The sequence below is a fragment of the Myxocyprinus asiaticus genome, chromosome 7, assembly GCF_019703515.2.
Source record: "Myxocyprinus asiaticus isolate MX2 ecotype Aquarium Trade chromosome 7, UBuf_Myxa_2, whole genome shotgun sequence".
Lineage (NCBI taxonomy): Eukaryota > Metazoa > Chordata > Actinopteri > Cypriniformes > Catostomidae > Myxocyprinus > Myxocyprinus asiaticus.
Genome location: NC_059350.1, coordinates 5910273 through 5932566, shown reverse-complemented (window position 1 = coordinate 5932566; position 22294 = coordinate 5910273). Strand labels below are relative to the sequence as shown.

Genomic DNA, 22294 nt, shown 5'->3' with positions numbered 1-22294 from the left:
AAACTTTTTATAGAAACAAAATACTGTATATAGCTATTGTTGAAGAAACCTACCTTCTTTTTTCTTGCCTTGGTTTTAGGTTTATCTGGACTTGACTCTCGTTCTCTCGGAGAGTCTGTATTTTCAACAGGAGTGCATTGAGCGACCTGACAAAACAGCGAATGATGAGTCAAATATCTTTACATTGTTGACAATCTATACATTTAAAGTTTAAACAGAAGGAAGCCATTTCAAAAACAGTAAAACTAACATATTGATTAAACATGACAAAGTAGCAGAAAAACTTGAGAAAAAAAAAAAGTATACATTTGTGTAACATTTAAAACAAGCACCTCCATTGAAGTTTTTTCAATCTACAGAAACAATATTATTGTTATCGAAACATCATGCCAGTCATTTAAGAGGGTCACAGGTCATGCTGATTCATAGAGAGAACATACATAAACATGAGACCAAACCTGTCTCCTGCAGACATCTAAACACTGGGCTGTATGCTTCGGAGCACGTACGCATGATCAACATTGTTTCATTATTAAATTAATTAAACTAAACAAGCTTGACTAAACAAGCTTGACTGATTATGTGACCATCCTTTGACAATTCTGAAAGACAATTAAAAAAACCAGGGAAAACTTGTGCTATTTTTGACCAACAATTCAAGTTGCCTATTTGTGTAATTCATTAAGGGAAAATATACTATTTTGCAGATTTGCAAGCAAATCTTCCAAAATAAATATGATTAAACTACTTTGAATGTCTGTTGATTTAGCATTTTTTAAATCTGCAGTTGGAACAAGCTACTGTAGATCTATTCTTCATCTTTCACTTCATGTTTTCATAAGTGCATGAGAAAACACACCCCGTAGTCCACAATAATACCTTTTGTGTTATCCTCAGGGGTGTAACTTTAAAACCCATCGGAAAGACAAATACATCACAAACCGGGACCTTTAACCAGAATTTAGGAAACAAAAATCTGATCCAGAGTCAGCATGAAGCTTACATTGAGATCCCGGACGAGCCCCCAATTTTTGATACAGCCCTATCTACAGTGAGCCTAATGATGTGTTGTTTAACATATGAAATAATCCAAATTGACAATCATATTTATTTACTAACAGGTGTGACTAATGTATTGTCCTGTTTATACAACATCTAACAAAGCAGCTCGAATACTGTCTGTCCGAATGAAAAAGCAAAGTCAAGTCCCTTTTCTATTCTTGCGATAGCCATGAATCATGCCTGTAACCAGAGCGAAATTGATTAAAGTAAATATCAAAGGTGGAGGATTCCATAACACCAGAACGTCTCATTACAACTGACTCATTTTTTTTTTAAATAAACGAGTACAATCAAGGTGTGAATTAATTCGTCAAATCTTAATTAGCCAACCAAGTGTAGAGCAAAGCATTCCCATGGAAGACTGGATTTTAATCCTTTGGATGACATAAAGTTATATCTCCATCTCTGTGAGTTACCGCAACCCCACATGAACCAAACTCAAACTCTAAATGTGATTGTGAGTCACTTCCGTATAAGAATGCGGATATCACTCTTGTTTATAACGAAAATGTGTGTGAACATAACAATATTTAACACTCTAAAACAGGTTGAATCAAGAAGGGAACCCTTGGGCTGGAGAAAGTCTTGTGAGTCGCATGCAACATTTATATATTGTGATTATTGTGGAGGGGGGTTTGGAGTCCCAGAGAAACCCTACACCTACCCATAACCCTACCTTTAAACCTAACCGTTATCTTAACTCTACCCCTAAACCAACTTGGTAACAGCAACACTCTCATAAGACCATATCAGCTTGAGGGTTCCCTTCTAGACATGACCGCTAAGACATGACTCACAATCGTATTCTTCTACTCTGTGAATGTAGCCTTGCTGTAACAATTGCATTTAAAAAATAGGCTTTGATTGACTTAAGACCTGCATCATTTTGATTAAACTGAAAGCCGACACTTGTGACCTGTACCTAACACCTCAGGGAGAGTAGTGTTGTTGGATTGTTGGTGTTTCTGAAGTGCTATGTCACTGGAATTAGTCCTGGTTCACTGCTTGAACTTAGAGTGCATATGACTGTAAAAACATGCCCCCACTGACTCTGTGTACAGTAGCAGGTCGCCTATAGAGAAAGACACACTCACCCCTACCTTTATCTTCTTGAGATCTGGAATGTGTGCCTTTGGAACAGGGGGGTAAGGTGACATCGCTGTGTTTGCTGTGTTTGTGTTGGCCTCCTGGGAACAGAACAATACGCTCAGCAATTTTATATGAGATCACCTGACCAGAACAAAGCTTGTCGCACGTGAATGCACTACCTGTCTTACGACATCATAGAAGACACTCTCATGTGGCTATTGAAACTCAAGTGAAATTAGAGTATAGCAACTCTTGCTGATTGTGACGTATGAGAGATAACATGATGACATCTTTAAGGTTTTGGAAAGTTGGTGCAAACAGCAACATAACAAGGTCAGGGAGGCACGTTGGCTCTGCAGTTGACCACTAGGCTGAAGCAGAAGAGAGGCATATTTTGGAGAGTGAAGGACTGCCATACTTTTCCTGAATAGAAGTGTTCCATACATTGTGTGATTTCTTAGTAGGCATTCAAATTATTTTTTAGGCAATGTCTACACTAAAGAACAGGCTTAGTTTGCCCAAAATTATCCCAAAATGACTGATGGTTTTGTTCTGTTTAACAAAACACACTAGCCGACTCCAAACAACTCAATTTTGGCAGAGGGTGTCAAACTTTACGACTGTTTTGCAGAGATCTATTACTCTTTAGTCGGAGGTATGGCACGCTTGCAGATTTATTATAGTTGAGGAGTGACAGACATACTGACTCTCTCTCTGATTCCCTGTCAGGTAGAGTTCTGAGAAATTTAGGATGCAATTCATGGAGTAACTTTAACTTGTGCATGTGTGGGATTGTCACCCAAGGCTTGCCGTAGAACGTGTATGAGCATATGCAGCTTTCAGTGAGTAAAGGATGTTCAACAATATAAGACAGTTCTGCCTCAGCTTTCTGACTTTATTAAGGCCTAGATATACTCCATACGAAATCAAAGAACGAATGGGTGTGATGTAATTTAGAACAAAATATGGCCAAAAAGAAGGTGTTTTTGCATGCGTTTCGGTGGTTCGTTACAGCTCGTCTGGGCGAACTTTTAGGAAAAATTCTTAACAGCTGCTAAACACCTTCTTACTACCATTGATCCACATCATCGGTAGGTGTGACATGAAGCTCTACCTACCTTGAGGCCGACAGCTAATTTTGTTTACATTGTTCAGTCAGTCAAAATCAGTCAACATGAACACACTGGCATGTAGAGTTATTAGTGAGCTGGTGTAAATTAACCTACATCTTTTTGATCGTTCACATAGAGACATTTTCCAAGACCATTGTAACGGGGTTCAGGATGGGCAACCGTCAGAACATTCAACATAACTTTAATGACATAAATCAACTTAAACACACAGACACACACATACAGCAGCCGTGTGTCTCTCTCTCGAACTGGCACCCCCGGTTCGTCTTTATCCTCCTCCCAGCTGATTAGGCCAATTCAGCGCCGGGCACGTGTCCTCACATCCCGGCCACGCCCTCCTCCTCGTCACAACAATGTCATGCAATTTTTTTTGTTTTGTTTAATTAGTCTACAAAGATAAGCCTATCATCATTCTTTTGTCTTTATTCTGCATATTAACACTTTTATACACTGATCTTTGCTGTAGTATCAGTGTCATCATAAATAACAATAACAGAGTGTAAAATAGCATGCTAGCACATTAGCGTCATGAATTCACAATGTAAACAAGACAAATTAAACATTTTCTACTGCATATATATTACTTTAAATCATCATCAGCTTCTTTTACTGACCTCATGTGAATTCTACTCATAGAATGAGGCATAAACTAGTTGATAACACATTTTAATGTCACATTAATTTAGGATTTACTGAGCGTCCTAATATTTAAATCGTACTTCTAAATGCCTCCCACAGCGGTGTGGTGGTGTCTGAATTTTTGGGAACAGTATACCATTGCTCGGCTGTTTAGGACTTCTTTTTACCCCTAAACGAAGAACAAAGAAGAACTTCTCTGGAAGTATATTTATTTTAGGGGCCTTTTAGTCATTTTAGTGTAGAAGAACCCCAGTAAAAATGCTTGGTAAGAGAATCACTGTGGATTATAATCTGTGTTTGTGATGATATGCGGCTGTGAGTGCGATCGCTGATTGAAGCATTCCGATCAGAATTGCGTCCTGTCAGTTCTTCAATGAAAGAAGCTCATTGGTGACTTGACGAGACCGCACAAGCCTGGTCCAGCGTCAGAACGATTTTTTCTAACAAGCTTGATTTGCTTTTCCAGTTGTGGCCATTAACTCAGCAGGAAGTCTTGTCGGTCAAAGGATTAAAGATCTCCAGTTGGGAGACACTAATCCAAGCTCTGTCTCTCTCCTTCTGGCCGGTGATTATGCAAATGAAGCATACACTTGAAAATCGCTGAGAAAATGTTCTAGTGTGATGCCAGCTTTAAGTGTTCATCCAGTGATATTTCTCTTGTTTGTGCACATCCCTGAAAATCTTGACATTTGGGAACTCGGCTACTCAGGGTGTTGACGATTGGTTAAAACTAATCGTGGGTTTGGTCTGGTCGTTACGTTCTTTATTTACAATTGTGCAATCCAGCTGGCAGGTTATTTACTCTTTGGCATATTACACGATTGTCAGCTGATAACTGGAGTGGAAGTTCCCTGGGGGTTACTCACAATGATTGCATCAATGTGTAATGTCAAAACTTACTTTGACCATGATGATGTTTGAAGGTTCCTCTTTACTTTGTCTTCTTTCAGCCACAGACTCAAAGAGGGCACTGTAGTTCTGGATCAGCTTGGCCATAATATTATTGCAGATTTTCTGCTCCTGTATACCACCAAAGCCAGACGACACACTGGAGGAAAACAGACAGCTTTAAAAAACACAGTCCATGAGTGAGGACATACTGCAAAAATTGTGCTACAAAATTAAATTAAATTAAATTAAATTAGATCGAATTAAATTAAAAATGTAATTAAATTAAAATACTGCAGAGATACTGTCCTGTGATAAAGAAAGTCATAAAGCATAAAGTACTTTCGGGGGACACAGTGTGCTGGCCTGACAGCTGGATTTGTGGTTTAATCATTTCTGACAAAGGGAACATGTTGTACAGGGAGACAGGAGAGGTATGTGCCTAAAAGAGGCAACAGTTTTGTCACTTACAACTTACTTAGCTGAGGTTACACACATCACAGACACACACATGCTGAGGTGCCAGGGATTCCCTGAAACGGAGCGGCTGAAATATAATTAGGGGCTGCATTCTGCATCTGTCAGCTGGACAGATGGAAACCTATTTACAAGTTACTATAACAGGACTTACTTCAAATCTTTAAAGGATTATTAGGAAAAGTGTCATTATTTACTCAACAACTAACCTGTATGACTTTCTTTCTTCTGAGGAACACATGATAAGAATTTGAAGAATGTTGATGCTGCTCATTTCCATTCAATGAAAGTCAATGGTGACTGAGGTTATTAGTCTCTAACTTTTGGCCTAACACCTCCTTTTGTGTTTCAAGGAATAAGGAAAATCATAGGGGGTTCCGAACAACATATTTTGGCTCAACTTTACCTTTCATTGATATTATACAGTATATTTACTATATTAAATAATGCTAGCCTTAAAATGCACATACCAACAACCACCCACATCTACATTATTTCTTTCCACATTTTTGAACAACAGTAGTCACTATAAAATGAAAAAGAAAAAAATATGAAATAGCACATAGGGGAGTATGTAGGTGTACTTCTAAAATGTACAGCGTATCTCTTCATGGAAAAAGGATAAAAAATATTGATGAAAAAAATGTACAACTCATACATTTCAAAACAAAGAATTTGTGATGCTAGTGGCACAGAAATTATTGACTTCACCTTTACACTCTACACACTTCAGCTTTAAAGGATAATATATGGTAAACATTTGCTTTAAAGTGTGAGGTTACAGTGCACAGGTCAAACTCGCAGACCAAACAGAATCAGTCATTACTGAGAGTGCATGAAAGCTATGCACCAGTGCTTTGGGGTTAGTCAGAGGTTGTGTGAAGTGTGTTTCAGGACATGAGCCCTCAAAAATACAGACAGCAAATGAGAGGCCAGACTGAGAACATGACACCAAGACAGCACAAAGTTACTGGCCATGGTATAAGTGCAGCAGAGACTAAATTTAAATAACTCGAGGGTACATGCAAGACAAGCTAAAATTGTTCACACCCTTGTAACAAAAAAACATTAAGGAATTTTTTATATAATTTAAAAATATATTTTTTTTCTTTTTTTTTCTGTGGCTTAAAGTAAAAAATGTCAAGATGGTATAACTGTCTGGAGAAAATTATACTTTTTTTGACAATAATGAGAAAGCTCATGATGAAATATGTTTTAATTGATGGTTAATCCACTTGGCATCAATTAAATCAGTTGTCATTTATTCAAAACTTTTTAAGAAAAAAGGTTTAATTGTATAATTACATTAGACATTCATATTTGTCAGTAGCCATTTAGTAAAAAAACACACACACACACACACACACACACACACACACACACACATATATATATATATATATATATACACACACACACACAGTATCTCACAGAAGTGAGTACACCCCTCACATTTTAGTAAATATTTTATTATATCTTTTCATGTGACAACACTGAAGAAATGACACTTTGCTACAATGTAAAGTAGTGAGTTTACAGCTTGTATAACAGTGTAAATTTGCTGTCCCCTCAAAATAACTCAACACACAGCCATTAATGTCTAAACCGCTGGCAACAAAAGTGTGTACACCCCTAAGTGAAAATGTCCAAATTGGGCACAATTAGCCATTTTCCCTGTGATTCGTTAGTGTTACAAGGTCTCAGGTGTGAATGGGGAGCAGGTGTGTTAAATTTGGTGTTATCGCTCTCACTCTCTCATACTGGTCACTGAAAGTTCAACATGGCACCTCATGGCAAAGAACTCTCTGAGGATCTGAAAAAAAGAATTGTTGCTCTACATAAAAATGGCCTAGGCTATAAGAAGATTGAAACAGTGCAGCATGGTGGCCAAGACCATACAGCGGTTTAACAGGACAGGTTCCATTCAGAACAGGCCTCGCCATGGTCGACCAAAGAAGTTGAGTGCACGTGCTCAGCGTCATATCCAGAGGTTGTCTTTGGGAAATAGACGTATGAGTGCTGCCAGCATTGCTGCAGAGGTTGAAGGGGTGGGGGGTCAGCCTGTCAGTGCTCAGACCATACGCCGCACATTGCATCAAATTGGTCTGCATGGCTGTCGTCCCAGAAGGAAGCTTCTTCTAAAGATGATGCACAAGAAAGCCCGCAAACAGTTTGCTGAAGACAAGAAGACTAAGGACATGGATTACTGGAACCATGTCCTATGGTCTGATGAGACCAAGATAAACTTATTTGGTTCAGATGGTGTCAAATGTGTGTGGCGGCAACCAGGTGAGGAGCACAAAGACAAGTGTGTCTTGCCTACAGTCAAGCATGGTGGTGGGAGTGTCATGGTCTGGGGCTGCATGAGTGCTGCCGGAACTGGGGAGCTACAGTTCATTAAGGGAACCATGAATGCCAACATGTACTGTGACATACTGAAGCAGAGCATGATCCCCTCCCTTCGAAGACTGGGCCGCAGGGCAGTATTCCAACATGATAACGACCCCAAACACACCTCCAAGACGACAACTGCCTTGCTAAAGAAGCTGAGGGTAAAGGTGATGGACTGGCCAAGCATGTCTCCAGACCTAAACCCTATTGAGCATCTGTGGGGCATCCTCAAACGGAAGGTGGAGGAGCGCAAGGTCTCTAACATCCACCAGCTCCGTGATGTCGTCATGGAGGAGTGGAAGAGGACTCCAGTGGCAACCTGTGAAGTTCTGGTGAACTCCATGCCCAAGAGGGTTAAGGCAGTGCTGGAAAATAATGGTGGCCGCACAAAATATTGACACTTTGGGCCCAATTTGGACATTTTCACTTAGGGGTGTACTCACTTTTGTTGCCAGTGGTTTAGACATTAATGGCTGTGTGTTGAGTTATTTTGAGGGGACAACAAATTTACACTGTTATACAAGCTGTATACTCACTACTTTACATTGTAGCAAAGTGTCATTTCTTCAGTGTTGTCACATGAAAAGATATAATAAAATATTTACTAGAATGTGAGGGGTGTACTCACTTCTGTGAGATACTGTATATATATATATATATATATATATATATATATGAAATGTATTTTTATAATATGGTTATCATATGATGCATATATCAATTCATTGTGTTTGATAACTTACTGGAATACGTTGGGTCCAAACACTGTGGCCAGGTTGGTTGCTGTCATGCGGTTATGAGCGTGTTCCTGCTCCACATGAGACAGGAAGTGACATAAGTAATGCAGGAGACAGTAATGAATCTTTGGCAGCTGTTGCAGGAGTTCATGAAGACCCTTACAGAAGTCATCCTCACTGGATTCTGAAAGAACAGCATAGAAACTGAATAAAAGGTGTGTGCAATAAATGTCTGCTTGATGTTCCAGGTTCAATACAATCAGTCAACAGCGTTCGCAGCATTATGTTGATTATCACAAAATTTCGCACATATTGCGTTATTTTGCAATCGTTTTGCACCTTAATGAAAGTTTTGGACACACTAGGCCAAAAACTGAAACCAAGAAATACTATTTTAATTACCCTTTGTTTGAACTATACAACTATATAAATTCAACAAATATTATATATTATTTTAATTTGTAATATTTTTTATTTTCTCTTTCAGATGAAACCAAAAATTTAATTTTTTGCCATTATTTTCCAAAAATATACAGTGCCTCTTTAGTAAGGTGCTCGCTGTTACATAGAAACAGCTGGGGGAAAACTGGAAAACTAGATGTGGCAACAAGGATTATTTGTGGCTATTTAAGGGATAGTCAATCATAAATGTGGAAGTGAAAAAAGCTGAGTCAGATTTACTCTGTAAGAGAAGTAGGTGAAGGGTGATGGCTACAATGTGTGTGTGTGTGTGTGTAGAAGAGTGGTGGGGCGTGGGAAGCATAAAAAGGATCCCAGGCCCCCCTTACAGCACCTTTAACTTTTAGCAGATGTACAGTCTTTTGCTTCCAGAATGCTTTCTAGAGTGAGACAGTCCCTCCCCCTAGTGTCCAACTAATACTGACAAGCAAAGCAAGTAGCAAATTCATGGCAGTGATGTAAACTAAAGGTAATCAGTGATGCTTACAATAAAACAAATACATTTGCAATTATTTCAGTCATTGAACCACAAATAATTAGAATTTGGAATGTTCTCATTTTTAAATCGATTTCAAGATTCCAACTTGTCAGGAATTATCACATGTGGAGCAAGTGACAAAATGTCACACATTACTATGCAACTCTATCTGCATTGGCACATTACCAAATTTCCCAATACAAACACATTTTTTTAATCTGCTAAATTTTCTGGCATCCAAGATGGACCATCTGTGCAGGATATATAGTGTCTCACACACACTACAAATGGAGATTAGGAAACAAACAGTGAGGGAAACAGATAGTCTGAGGTGAGATAGAGCAAGAGAACAGGAAAAAATTGCAGCGATCATATCTGTCGAGAAATCATCTTACATTCCATTAATTCCTTTAAGAATCCTTTTTATGGAAAGCCTCTTTATATGGAACCACACACTGAACTGTTATCTGGCACCTAGACAACATTAATCACGTGAAGTCTCTGCGCTGCACACAGCAGCAGATGTCAGTGAATGATGATACAACTGCAAATTTAAACTTTTAATGCTCCTCCTGGCTGTGAGCAAGCACAATAAAGCCATTTATTACAGCCCCATCTAATCATTTACACTGTTCAGAAGCCAAAATCTCTCCTACAGCTCTTGAGTTGGCGTGAACAAACAGAGAACGTGCTCTGAAGCTGTGTAACTCTACTATGGAGGAAATATACAGGCAGGGGTGTAAAGTAATTGAGTAAAAATACTTAAGTATTATTTTGGGGGATTTGTACTTTGCTCGAGTGCAGTTTAAACGGAATACTTGTACTTTTACTTAATTACATTTCCAAAGAAAAAATAGTACTTTTTAAACTTGAAAAGTACTCATTACATTTTTGCAGATCATTTTCTTTCGTCTTGCTGGACTGAAGACGCCTTTTCATTGCATCCGACAAACGACAGATTGACAAATGGCAAAGTGTCGCATGGCGGCTGTGTGTTGAAATATTTGTGCGATTCGACCGTATGTGACCGCCCGACTGAATGTGATATATTCATTCAAAATTATGAGCACGAAGTGAGAAACACTGACAGTTTTTGTCCTAAACTTTATTCTAAACACCTGCTACTTCTACAGATTGGACAGTTATGAAGTCAAAAATGATCATTCATGTTGCAAATATATATATATATAAAACAAAAGGCTTTTGTAAATAAATGCGTACTTGTCATTTATTTCTACACTTGACTTCATATTTAAATCATATCTATGAATTTCTACTCCCTGTTTGCTGAATTGTTGTTGTTGTTGTTGTTAGTCAACTATTAATTATAATAATATCTATAAAACCAGCAATGATGATGATGATGATGATGATGATAATGCTAATAAAATTAATGGAATCTTAGTAAATATTAATTATGAACTTTTTTGAATTCATCCATCTGCTCAATAGCAAGGTTTGGCAGCAAACCTCAGAAAACAATTCACAAAACCAACAACATTACTAACTTTCTTCAAAGCTTCATTTGGATTTTTTGGGATCTTTCTTTATGTCTCAAGGGGCTGGGTGCTTAGATATCGCAAATCGTGAGTGTTCTCTCCCATGCTACGAACACTGCGTGACTGTGGCAATGTTTTTGTAAAATAAAATGATGTGGTTCATTACACGTCTCAGGGCAGTTCCGAAGTAAAATGTCCACTGTGTGGCGCTAAAAGCGAGTGAAATGTTCTACTAAACAGATGAGGTTATTAAGGTTAATGTTCTATCGAGATTGAAATCAAAACCTACCTCTCTACCCTAAACCTTAAACCTAACTGATAGGGTCAGAAAAAGCAAATGTGTGACGAAAAACACAATTTCTGAAGCTACCATGTCATTTTGTGGTGCATCTATGATACTTTTGGCTTACGTGTGGACTCGCGTGCTCTTCAGGACTCTATCGCATATGCAACACTATATCAGTTGAGCTTCCGTGCAATTTGATCACACTTAAACAAGCTTGTAAATGTAGCTGGTTATGTAATGCAAACGTTAAAATGAGTAATGCGCTATAGTAAAAGTGTTTATATGTCATAAGATAGCATTGTGTGAGGAACAGAGAGAAAAGTAAGTGTTTATGAACTGATAATCTGCCGTCTTTGATTTGAGTGAAAGTGGATAAAAGTCATTGTTGTTTTAGCACCTCTAGTGTTCACTCCACCAGGAAATTGCTGTGTTACGTACAACAGGCCACATAAAAATCAATTTGCAAAAATGTAGTTACTGTAACATGATTCTAGGACCAGGTTGCGAATGTCACTGGGGGAGAAATATGACAGTCGTCAGAGACAGTAAAATGGTGACTTAAACAAATCAAATTTAACATCCTAACTCACACAATCTCCTCTCTTGATTTCATTTTAGCTAGGAAAAAAAGTTACTTTTTTATTACTTAAGTACAAATTAAAGTGAATACTTTTTACAAGTATGTTTTTGGCTAGATAATTTTTACTCAGTATCCATACTATCACTTGGGTATAATTTCTTCTATAAGAGTACTTTTTACACCCCTGGACACAGGTGCTTGTTTGGGCTCTTTGGACCATGTGAGTCTTGCTGACTTGGACTGTGACTGGACAGCTAAAGATAGAACTAACCATAAACTTGACCTAAATAATTTAAAGTTGACGAACAGCTTAACAGATCTGAATGGCACTAAACCTCTAACCTACATTTAAAATTTTTATTTGTATGTAAATTTCAAGGATAAAACAGAGCTGACATTTCACTAAATATAATGTTGGTAATGTTAAAAATAAGTAAATCATGTCAAACAACAGCTATGGTTTACAAACTACCACTTCATATGCATTTAATTCATCATTTTAAAAAAACCCCCATCAAAACCCTTACTGATGCAGGTCAGCTCACTCAGCGGGCATTTTTGCTCTGCCCCTAAGAAGCCATGTTTCACACAATTTTATTTTGGCATGCAAGTACAGCTCCTGTCTACGTGAATGTGGAAATTCCAAAATCTAAAAAAACTGATTTCAAAGCTTACATTTCCATAACATCACTAATACAATCTGACAACAACTGCATCATACATTTGACTTCTTTAGCTTAAATCAGGTTTTAAAAAGATGTTTCTAACCTTGGTACAGCTGAATGAGAGGACTGTGAATGGAGGGATGGATGAGGCCTTCAGGTAGATCCCTCAGGAACTGCTTCATTAAACTGGCTACAGCAAAAGCATCTGCTTCCTCACACAGGTCCACATCCTCTCCTCCATCAAACCTCCGCCGAAGGTTATCTACTGTCCGAACACTGCCGTTTACTCTGAACAGACCCTCCTGATGAAGACCTGATGGATAATGGAACAATGATTGAGAAAGAGAGAGATTTTTCAACGAGTAACAAATATGCCACTTTAAGCTCAAATGCAAAGTCAATCATGATAAATACAGAAAGGTATGGGCTATTTCATCAGTTTATCACAATTTAACTGTATACAGAAAAATCTTTTTCAATATCTCAGAAATAATCTTGTGTTTACACGTTCAAATTTAAAAACACAATTACATGTTTCAATGTGAGCAAATGCCTAATGCATTGATTGGCTGCTCTGAAATGTCATTGCACCATTTAGTGGAGAACAAGTAGAACTTCAGCTTCTGGCTTCAGCTCTTACAACTATAATAGTAAGGCTTTGTGTTTAGTGAAGTCTGTACTTTACATCATGAAAGCTGATTAAATCAAAATCAAATCTCAACTGATGTTGTGTTAATCCGAAGTGAGAGAACATTTAGATTTATGTAGTTGTCAGTGCTCTTTAATGCCCACCCCAGTTATTTGATTTCACTATAATGATATGATTGATTCCTATGATAATAGTATGAACTTATGTTAGTTTAATAGCCCTACTTTATGGTATTACGATTACACGTTAAAACATGTTCTTTTTATTACATGGTAGTTGTACTATGTTGTTTTATAAGTGTTTTACCAACAAGTGAGTTCGATTTCTAGAGAACACTAAAAAGGATGTTAAGATGATTTTCATTGTAATCATGTTTGTGACTTTAGAGATTTTTGTTATAGCTTTTGTGCTTTAAAATATCTGTTTAAAGTATCTTATAATGCAAAGCATAGGAATAGGCTCCCTAAAACATCAACGTGATCACATATCTATTTTTTGTCTCCTACATTAATAAATAAATTCCAATCTCTTTTACACAAATGAAGAGGATATCAGTCATGCATTGTTGTTACTTTAACCCTTAAATGCATACATCAGGTATTTAGTAACCCAGGACCTCATTCCACCCCCCTGTACCTCCTCCATTTTTTGGAGTTATGCCCACACCTCTTTAGTATTCCTCCACCTTTCTCTCATGAATCATCTAACAATAATAAAAAAAAAAAATGTTTTTTTAAATGCTAAAATTGCAACAAAAAACTAATTCTAATTGTTTGATTACCAAAAGTGTATAGGGTCTTTAATGACCCGAGATATATAATAGTGTTGCAATATATATTTCCACTTCTATAAATCATATTTTTATGATTATTTTATATCTATTTAAGTTTACTATCATATGGTATCTATTTTATAAATACTTTATAGATAACCTTTATTTTCATATGTCTACTCATCTGTTTATTTCAAGACAAACGAGTGCCATATTCATACAAATTACTACCTATATCATGTCGAATTTCATCATGACATTTTATTTCTCACTCAAAGTGGCGTTGTTGTTTCAATTATTGACCTGATTTACACTCACAGAGCACTTTAATAGGAATACCTGTACACCAACTTATTTATGCAATTATCTAATCAGCCAATTGTGTGGCATCAGTGAAGTGCATAAAATCATGCAGATACGGGTCAGGAGCTTCAGTTAATGTTCACATCAACCATCACAACAGGGAAAAATGTGATCTCAGTGATTTGGACCGTGGCATGATTGTTGGTGCCAGACGGGCTGGTTTGAGTATTTCTGTAACTGCTGATCTCCTGAGATGTTCACACACAACAGTCCCTAGAGTTTACTCAGAATGGTACCAAAAACAAAAAAACATCCGGTGAGCGGCAGTTCTGCGGACAGAAATGCCTTGTTGATGAAAGAGGTCAACGGAGAATGGCCAGACTGGTTCGAGCAGACAGAAAGGCTACTGTAACTCAGATAACCACTCTGTACAACTGTAGTGAGCAGAATAGCATCTCAGGGGACAGATCAACACCCCCGATAGTGCGGCACCCCCGCTACGACCTCCGGAGATTGAGCGCGCATTGCACGCTGCAAATACCGGCCCACCAACATATGAGTGCACCCTTTAGTTTAGTTTTTTAGTACTGTGGAACTGTGGAAATGGCATGTTGATAGTTCTGTTTTTCTCCATCTCCTCCCTGGTGTTCTTCAACAACACTAAACATTGTAAAATAACATTTGATTTAGATCTACAAGTCAACATAAGATAAAGTGTTGTTTTTTTTAGAATATTAGTATCAACATTATGTATTAAGGGTGCCACCTTGTGGTGGAATAATGCAAGGACACCAAATATTGTGTCAGCGTGTGTTCTGAATAATGTAACAAGTAAAATAATGTAAAAAATAATAATACTAATAATAATAAAGCAAGATCTGCCCCACCTATATCTGTGTTCAAGAGCCTCTACTACACTATTCTATTATTTTCTAACTGTCTTTAAAATTTGGAATATGTTTCCCTATCTGGGCATTTTGTAAATCCATTTATTATAGATATAATGCTGGGTTGCTAAAGACCTGAGGTATGTAATAATGTTTGGTGAAAAGCCCATGCATTTAAGGGTTAAATGTGTAGTTCCAACTGCTTTATTTTTTATATTTTTTATTTGGGTTGACCTCAGAAAGGACATAATGTCCTGATGTCCATTGCAATAGTCACAGCTTGGTGCTTGTTTGCTAAAAGCTTGGAGTAGTTCACTAAAGCAGTAAAAGGTGTGACTTAGACAACATACACTATTGGCCCAATCAGGCCACTGCTCTGTCACTGCAAATTGATTTGTGTATTTATGAATACAACATGTAGTTACATTATAGTTGTGTAATTTACAGGTACTATTTCAACTTTTTGTTAAGAAAACATAACATTTAATGAAAATGTAAATATTTTGTTTTCTGGCATATGTAAAATACATTGCAATATATACAGTATATAGAAATATATATATATATATATATATATATAGTAACAATCATATCAGATATCTGATAACATAACTTCTTCCTGGAGTATTCATTAGGCCAGGAATATTCCTTATATTGTTACATATATAATGGCTCACTAAAGCAATACTCAAGTTACTTTTAATTCTTTATCACTGTTCCCAGGTCAGAGTTCTTCACACCAACTGTGGTCAGGTCTTACACTTTAGAAAAGCATGAACTGAGAACATCATTCCCAGTCACCATTCACTTGCCATGCTTTTCGAGGTACTCCACCATGCTCCGGACCACCACGGGAACCCCATCCTTGACAAGCCCCAGGTCCTTCAACTCCAGCAGGGACACCCCAAAGATCTTCTTTCCCCTTGTGGTTGTGGCCGGAAAGGGTTTGTGCATGGGAAACTGCACCATCTTTTTCATGTCCTCCTTGACCTGAACGGCTGCCTCGTTGTGCTTGGAAAAACAGAAGAGAAAGGAGCAGTCAACCACATCCACTGTTTTGACTGGGTGCATTATGAAGACCCCTAGTCCATATATCACCCTTTAGATTAACAATGAAAACCTTGACAAGTGCCAGTTTAAGGGGAAATGACCGTGACAGGGAACAGGAGGGAGGAACATGTCTAGTGTATGTGTACCTACGTCAGGAAGGGTTGCCATGCACCTGTAACCAGGTGAGAGGAAACACACACTCTCACACACACACTCAAGCTGGCACCTGACAGTATATCAAGCTCAGCTGTGACTGGAGAGGTTTGTTATTGGTCTCTAGAGAAGGAAAGCTATGAATATTATGAACTCAGGAAGTCAAACTGATATGAAGAGCAAATATTTACAATTTGTCTGAAAGGACCTCCGGTGAAGGCAAACAGTTCAGTAAAAAATTAAAATCACAATAGAGTGCTGCAGGGTATGAATTAAATATAAAATGTAAGCGGGTATCTATATTATTATTATTTTTATTATTATTATTATAAAACTTTACTCTCACGTGGTTCGCCATCGCGAGTTTCCACAAAGTAAAAAATGTGTGCCGTTTTCAATTTTTATAACGTAGCCTATTCGTCGCCGTGTCGAAAGTAAGTAAATAAGCGTAGTAAATAATTGTGTAAAACAGTTGAAAGGTGCAGATAAAGCTTGAAAATTCTTTATTTAGTTAACCAAAAACAAAAACTAAATTTTTGGGGGGGAAATAATTAATTTCAAAAACTTAAATGCTGAGAGCATTTTCCCACTTTTCCGCCTCTCACAAAAATGTAGGCTACCAAACCATATTGTTTCCGTCAAAGTTAAAGGTGCAATATGTAATATATTTACTGTACTAAAGCATAAAATGATCATAATATGTTATCAGAGATTTAGGAAACATGCTAAGTTGAAATACTGGCTTCTCCGAAAACAGTGCGACAGTCAGTATATTCTACTTTGAAATGTCCGTTCCGGGCCGGAATTTCTGTTTTATGTTTTGGCCTGTGTGATCCCGCCCACTGCCCATATCCCAACAGTATTTTGACATACCAGGTTGCCAGATTTGAAACAAGTTAGCAGACAAACAATGCACTGCAGCCATGGAAGCCACCAATACATCTATCTAACATTGACAGAGTTATAGAAAATCCACATGAGCTGGTTTATAATTTGCAAACAATAAAAACACTGCAAACATATACATTAGCTGATCAACTTACAATGTAAGGCTCGACGCTTGCCATTGTCAGTTTACTCGTTCCTGTTGCGTGTCCTCAATCTGACAACTCACGTGAGCTTCGATTCTGGGGAGGAGGGGGCGGGGGAGACAACTCTCTCCAATATTTTGAATTTGGACTGCAGTACCCATTTTAAACGCTTGATGTCAATGTTACATATTGCTCCTTTAATGTAGTTATTGTACTGTAAAATAATGAACATGGAATCTACTTCAAACAGTATGCTTCATAAAAGATGTATACAGGTTTCATGTAACAACATTGTTATAATGTCATTAATATTAAAGTTATATAACTATGGAATTTTGACGGGAACTATGGTTAACATGGTAAATGTTTGCAAGGGGTGTTAAAAGAGACATGTAGACCTATTACTTAAATTGAAATATGATCAATGAACTGTCTGAGAAAATTGAAGTTTCTGTGGGCACTGACTTTATCAAAAGCTTTCTAATTCCTCAGAAACTCCATTGTGGTTTCAGTGTATTCATCTAAATGAGACAAAGAGCACAAGAATGGATTGTATTCAGAGGTTGTTAGCAGCCCTTCACTAAATGAGAAGGCTTGCTCATTCTGTGCCCAGTTTAATTGTGAGCGGTGGACATCTAATTGGGTGTTCTGTACCAAATGTCCTCTTTCAGCGAAGCGTGGCCTGAGCTGCATTGTAAACACACATGTTTATCTTCTCATATTCTCACATTTTATGATTGTAGGTCTCTTTCAACAGCAGGCCATGGATAAATCGAGGATAATCAGGGATCTGCATGCATGGACACATATGCTTCAACAACAGTAAGCCATTGGGCTATGTGTTCTGACCATTTACCGTACACACTGACAAATGTGTCACTCTGAGGGTTTCATCTCAAACTTTCCCCTTTGTTATTCATACTCATAATCTTCCTTAAAAATAGGCAACGATTGGTTACATCCATGTTTGGCGTAAACATATAGTGATAAGAATATTTCCAGAGCAGAAATCAAAAAACTATTTTAGATACGATTAATAATCCATCGGTATTTTGTTACATACATGATGTTTGCTAAGGTTCCTAGTGTTGAGTGCCTGAAGTTTGTGTTAAGAACATAAGCCTGTCTGAGCTTCTCTACCCATGAGAGACCTACAGTAGCAGATGTCCATGAAATCTCCCCTCCACCCAACAAGTGGGCTCTCACAACACTTCATATGCAAAAGAGTTCACACATAGGGTAAATTAGGGACACCTATGTCTTGCCAGATGGGTTGTCATGTGGTCTCATTTGTTGTTCTGAACTGTTGAGGTGACAATCACAAAAAAAATGCAAAAGTAGAAAAAATGTCTGCATTATTCCAATTCAACCAGCATAAACATGCACTGCCCTGGTTATTCACAGTCAATGATAAAAATCTTATGCTGCCAGCTTCCATTACAAGTTCAGACAATGTTCTGTATTTACTTAATGGCACCCCATGCTTTGACTCTTGGGGGAAGTTAGAACCCTCCCCCTTCAGTAAGCTTCTCATATCACATGAATACCCATAGTAACTTTGTCTTGAATACTAGCTGTAAAATAGTTTGTCACCTACTTTTGATAAATTAGCTCTAGCTGCAAATATTGTCAATTTGAATGCAAGGCTTTACGAAATGTGTTAAAAAGTGCAGGTTCAATTGCATGTCTGTTTGGTGAGAAGCGAGTCTCAGCATGTTCATTCATATTTCACGCTCTCTCTCTCTGTCCTTTGACCCACTGGGTGGTCTTGGGAGTGCAACTGGTTGTTGCAGTCAGACACGCTAGCAACAGCTGCAGAACATCCCTACTATTATAAGGTAGAAGGAAACCTCTACACCACTAAACTAAACTTTACAAAATATTGCTGGTTTATATACAAGTTTTTCATTTCTTCAGCTGCATGTTTTTGTAGATGCATTAGGTGAAGTTGTTGTCGGACTGGGAGATGTTGTCACTTCCAGCTGATCTAACTGTGGAGACATTGTGTGCAAGGCTACAAGGAAAAAATGACCTCCGTTAGCGGCTTTTTATCCAGTTTGAAACTCAGGATGACAAGCAAGATTTAAACACTCAACAACAGATGTAGTGACTGCACAATAACCTAATGTAAACACTCACACTAACTTCCATACTGACTGTCTAAATGCTGTCTGACTTTGAATCCCACTGCCTTATAAGGAGTCATTGGCCAGCATTTTTTTGTACTTACACAGATGGTTATTGCTCCAGCCCCCATTCTCCCTTTTACTCCAGGAAGAGCCTGAAATCAAAGAGTGATGAATTCACCGAATTCCTTTTCCTTTCTTATAAAAGTCTTCTTAAAATCTCATAACAAAATCCATGGCTGAGAAAGTTAGGTTAGTTCATTTTTGATCCTGATGAATGGACGGCGATATCTCCAAAAACTAAAAAGGCAAAAAAGGAGTCAGCCTCCCTTTTCTAAAACCTCAGTGGAGCTAGTGACTCCTCACCAAATGAAATCTGAGCCCCGCACCCTAATTGGCTGGTCTCATGAGTCACATGACCAGCTGGCCCAAACCTTTGAAAGTCTCTCCACATGGGGAGAATGAGGGGAGGCTACATCAATTACCAATTCAAAACTTTTCATGGCTAATGGCAAAGGGTCGCGCTTTATTTTCTCTATACACAAAGTAGCTTAGATATCCCCAAAGTTTCTCACTTTTTTAGATGGGCACAGGCTTTTGTACTGAATAAAACAGCAGTCTTTGTGTGTAGTACTTCCTTTGCCAGTTGAGGAAGTTCAACCTGCCACAGGTACTGATGATACAGTTCTACTCAGCAGTCACTGAGTCTGTCCTCTGCACTTCTGTAACTGTCTGGTTTGGTGCAGCTATGAAATCGGACATCAGAAGACTACAAAGGACAGTTCAGACTGCTGAGAGGATTATTGGTTGCCCCCTGCCCCCCCTTCAAGAACTGTACACTTCCAGAGTGAGGAAAAGGGCTGGAAAAATCACTCTGGACCCCACTCACCCTGCCCACTACCTCTTTGAACTGTTGCCTTCTGGCCAGCGCTACAGAGCACTGAGCACAAGAACAGTTATTTCCCTCAGGCTATCCATCTCATGAACAGTTAAAACTGCCCCATTGAGCAATAATTAATGTGCAATACACAGCTTAGTCTATTTATATTTATGCAACATATCCTACCTCTTCTGCCATTACATTCCCTTGCACTGTATATATCAGATTTGTATTTGTACATACGTATATATATATATATATATATATATATATATATATATATATATATATATATATATATATATATATTTTTTTGTCTTATTGTGTATTTCTATATATACTTAAATTTTCTATTCACTTTTAATTCTACTTTTTTATTATTTGTTGTTATACTGTTTGTGCACTGGAAGCTCCTGTCACCAAGACAAATTCCTTGTATGTGTAAGCATACTTGGCAATAAAACTCATTCTGATTCTGATCTCTAACAAGTATAAAGACTTCTAGTCTGCTATGGAGTTACATGTGTGCCACAATTCTGCGCACACAAAACTATACTTTGAGCGTGCAAGATTTTATTTTGAGCGCACAAAAGGGTATTTTGTACATGCGTGAACTCAGTTTTGTAAAGCAATGAATCTTCTTGCATATATGAATTCACTTTGAGCAAACAAAATACATTTTTTATTTGAATTATTTATTTATTTATTTTCCCCTTTTTCTACCCACATTTGATTGCCCAATTCCCAATGCACTCCAAGTCCTCGTGGTGGCATAGTGACTCGCCTCAATCCGGGTGGCGGAGGACGAATCTCAGTTGCTCAACCTGCACATCTTATCACGTGGCTTGTTGAGCGCTTTACTGCAGAGACATAGCATGTGTGGAGATTTCACGCCATCCACCGCGGCATCCACGCACAACTCACCACGCGCCACATGCCTGACATAGGAGGTGGGACTTGTGTGGAATACAATTGGAAAAGCAAACGAGGAGTCTAAAGTACCGAGCACTCAGAGGGCATAGGAGGAGAGAGAATGAGTGAGATCTTGCACATGCAAAAAAATTATTAATCTTTGCAAGAAGATACATTGCTTTACAAAACTGAGTTCAAATGCATACAAAATAACTTTTTGTGCACTCAAAATATCATCCTTTGTGCTCAAAATATAATTTTGCACGCTCCAATTACAATATTGCACGTGCAGAATTTTGGCACATATGCAACTCCATAGTCTGCTAGGCGAAAAGACTTCATAAAAATATGTGGCAGAATCTGTTAATGCCTACTACATTTTTACATATTCTTATCCACATTTCATCCAAATGTCCACAAAGCTATAAAACAACAGATATGGATGTATGACAGCGACCAAAAGTTTTTAAACAAATCATAACTGTATTTTATATTCTGGGCATTATATTCTACATTTAAACATCTTAATGTCTGATTGACATTAGATCAAGAGATCTTTAAAGGGATAGTTCACCCAAGAATGAAAATTCGCTCATCATTTACTCAACCTTATGCCATCCCAGATGTGTATGACTTTCTTTCTTCTGCTGAACACAAACAAAATTTTTTAGAAGAATATCTCATCTCTGTAGCTCCATACAATGCAAGTCAACTGAGTCCAAAACTTTGAAGCTCAAAAATCACATAAAGTCAGCATAAAAGTAATCCATAATACTCCAGTGGTTAAATCCATGTCTTCAGAAGTGATATGATATGTGTGGGTGAGAAACAGATCAATATTTAAGTCCTTTTTTACTATCAATTTCCACTTTCACTCTCTTCTTCTTTTGTTTTTGGTGACTCTCATTCTTTGTGCATATTGCCACCTACTGGGCAGTGAGGAGAATTTATATTAAAAAAGGTCCTTTTTTTTTTGTCCTTTTTTAGGCTTTAAATTGAGTCACTATTCACTGCCATTGTACTGAATTGAAGGTCTGTGATATACTTTTGTGTTCTGCATAAGAAAGAAACTCATATGTGTTTGGAACGACATAAAGGTGAGTAAATTATGACAGAATTATCCTTTTTTGTTGAACTATTTTTTAAGC

At 37.7% G+C, this 22294-nt stretch overlaps 1 protein-coding gene across 6 annotated transcripts in view; it reads right to left on the bottom strand.

Moving 5' to 3' along the window:
* The window catches only part of LOC127444047 (protein FAM13A-like), a 61853-nt gene extending 42145 nt beyond the window's left edge, over positions 1-19708 (bottom strand). For 4 of the 6 annotated variants that reach the window (XM_051703198.1, XM_051703201.1, XM_051703200.1 and 1 more), the window contains exons 1-6: positions 15807-16080; positions 12487-12696; positions 8423-8600; positions 4824-4971; positions 2163-2249; positions 54-146 (exon numbers count right to left, since the gene is read on the bottom strand). In XM_051703198.1, coding sequence (XP_051559158.1) covers positions 54-146; positions 2163-2249; positions 4824-4971; positions 8423-8600; positions 12487-12696; positions 15807-16065 — 975 coding nt within the window. In that variant the 5' untranslated portion in view covers positions 16066-16080. Of the gene's footprint in view, positions 1-53; positions 147-2156; positions 2250-4823; positions 4972-8422; positions 8601-12486; positions 12697-15806; positions 16081-19458 lie in introns of those variants that run through there. The other 2 variants (XM_051703199.1, XM_051703204.1) reach the window with 1 other exon arrangement.
* Between the last annotated feature and the right edge of the window lie 2586 nt (positions 19709-22294).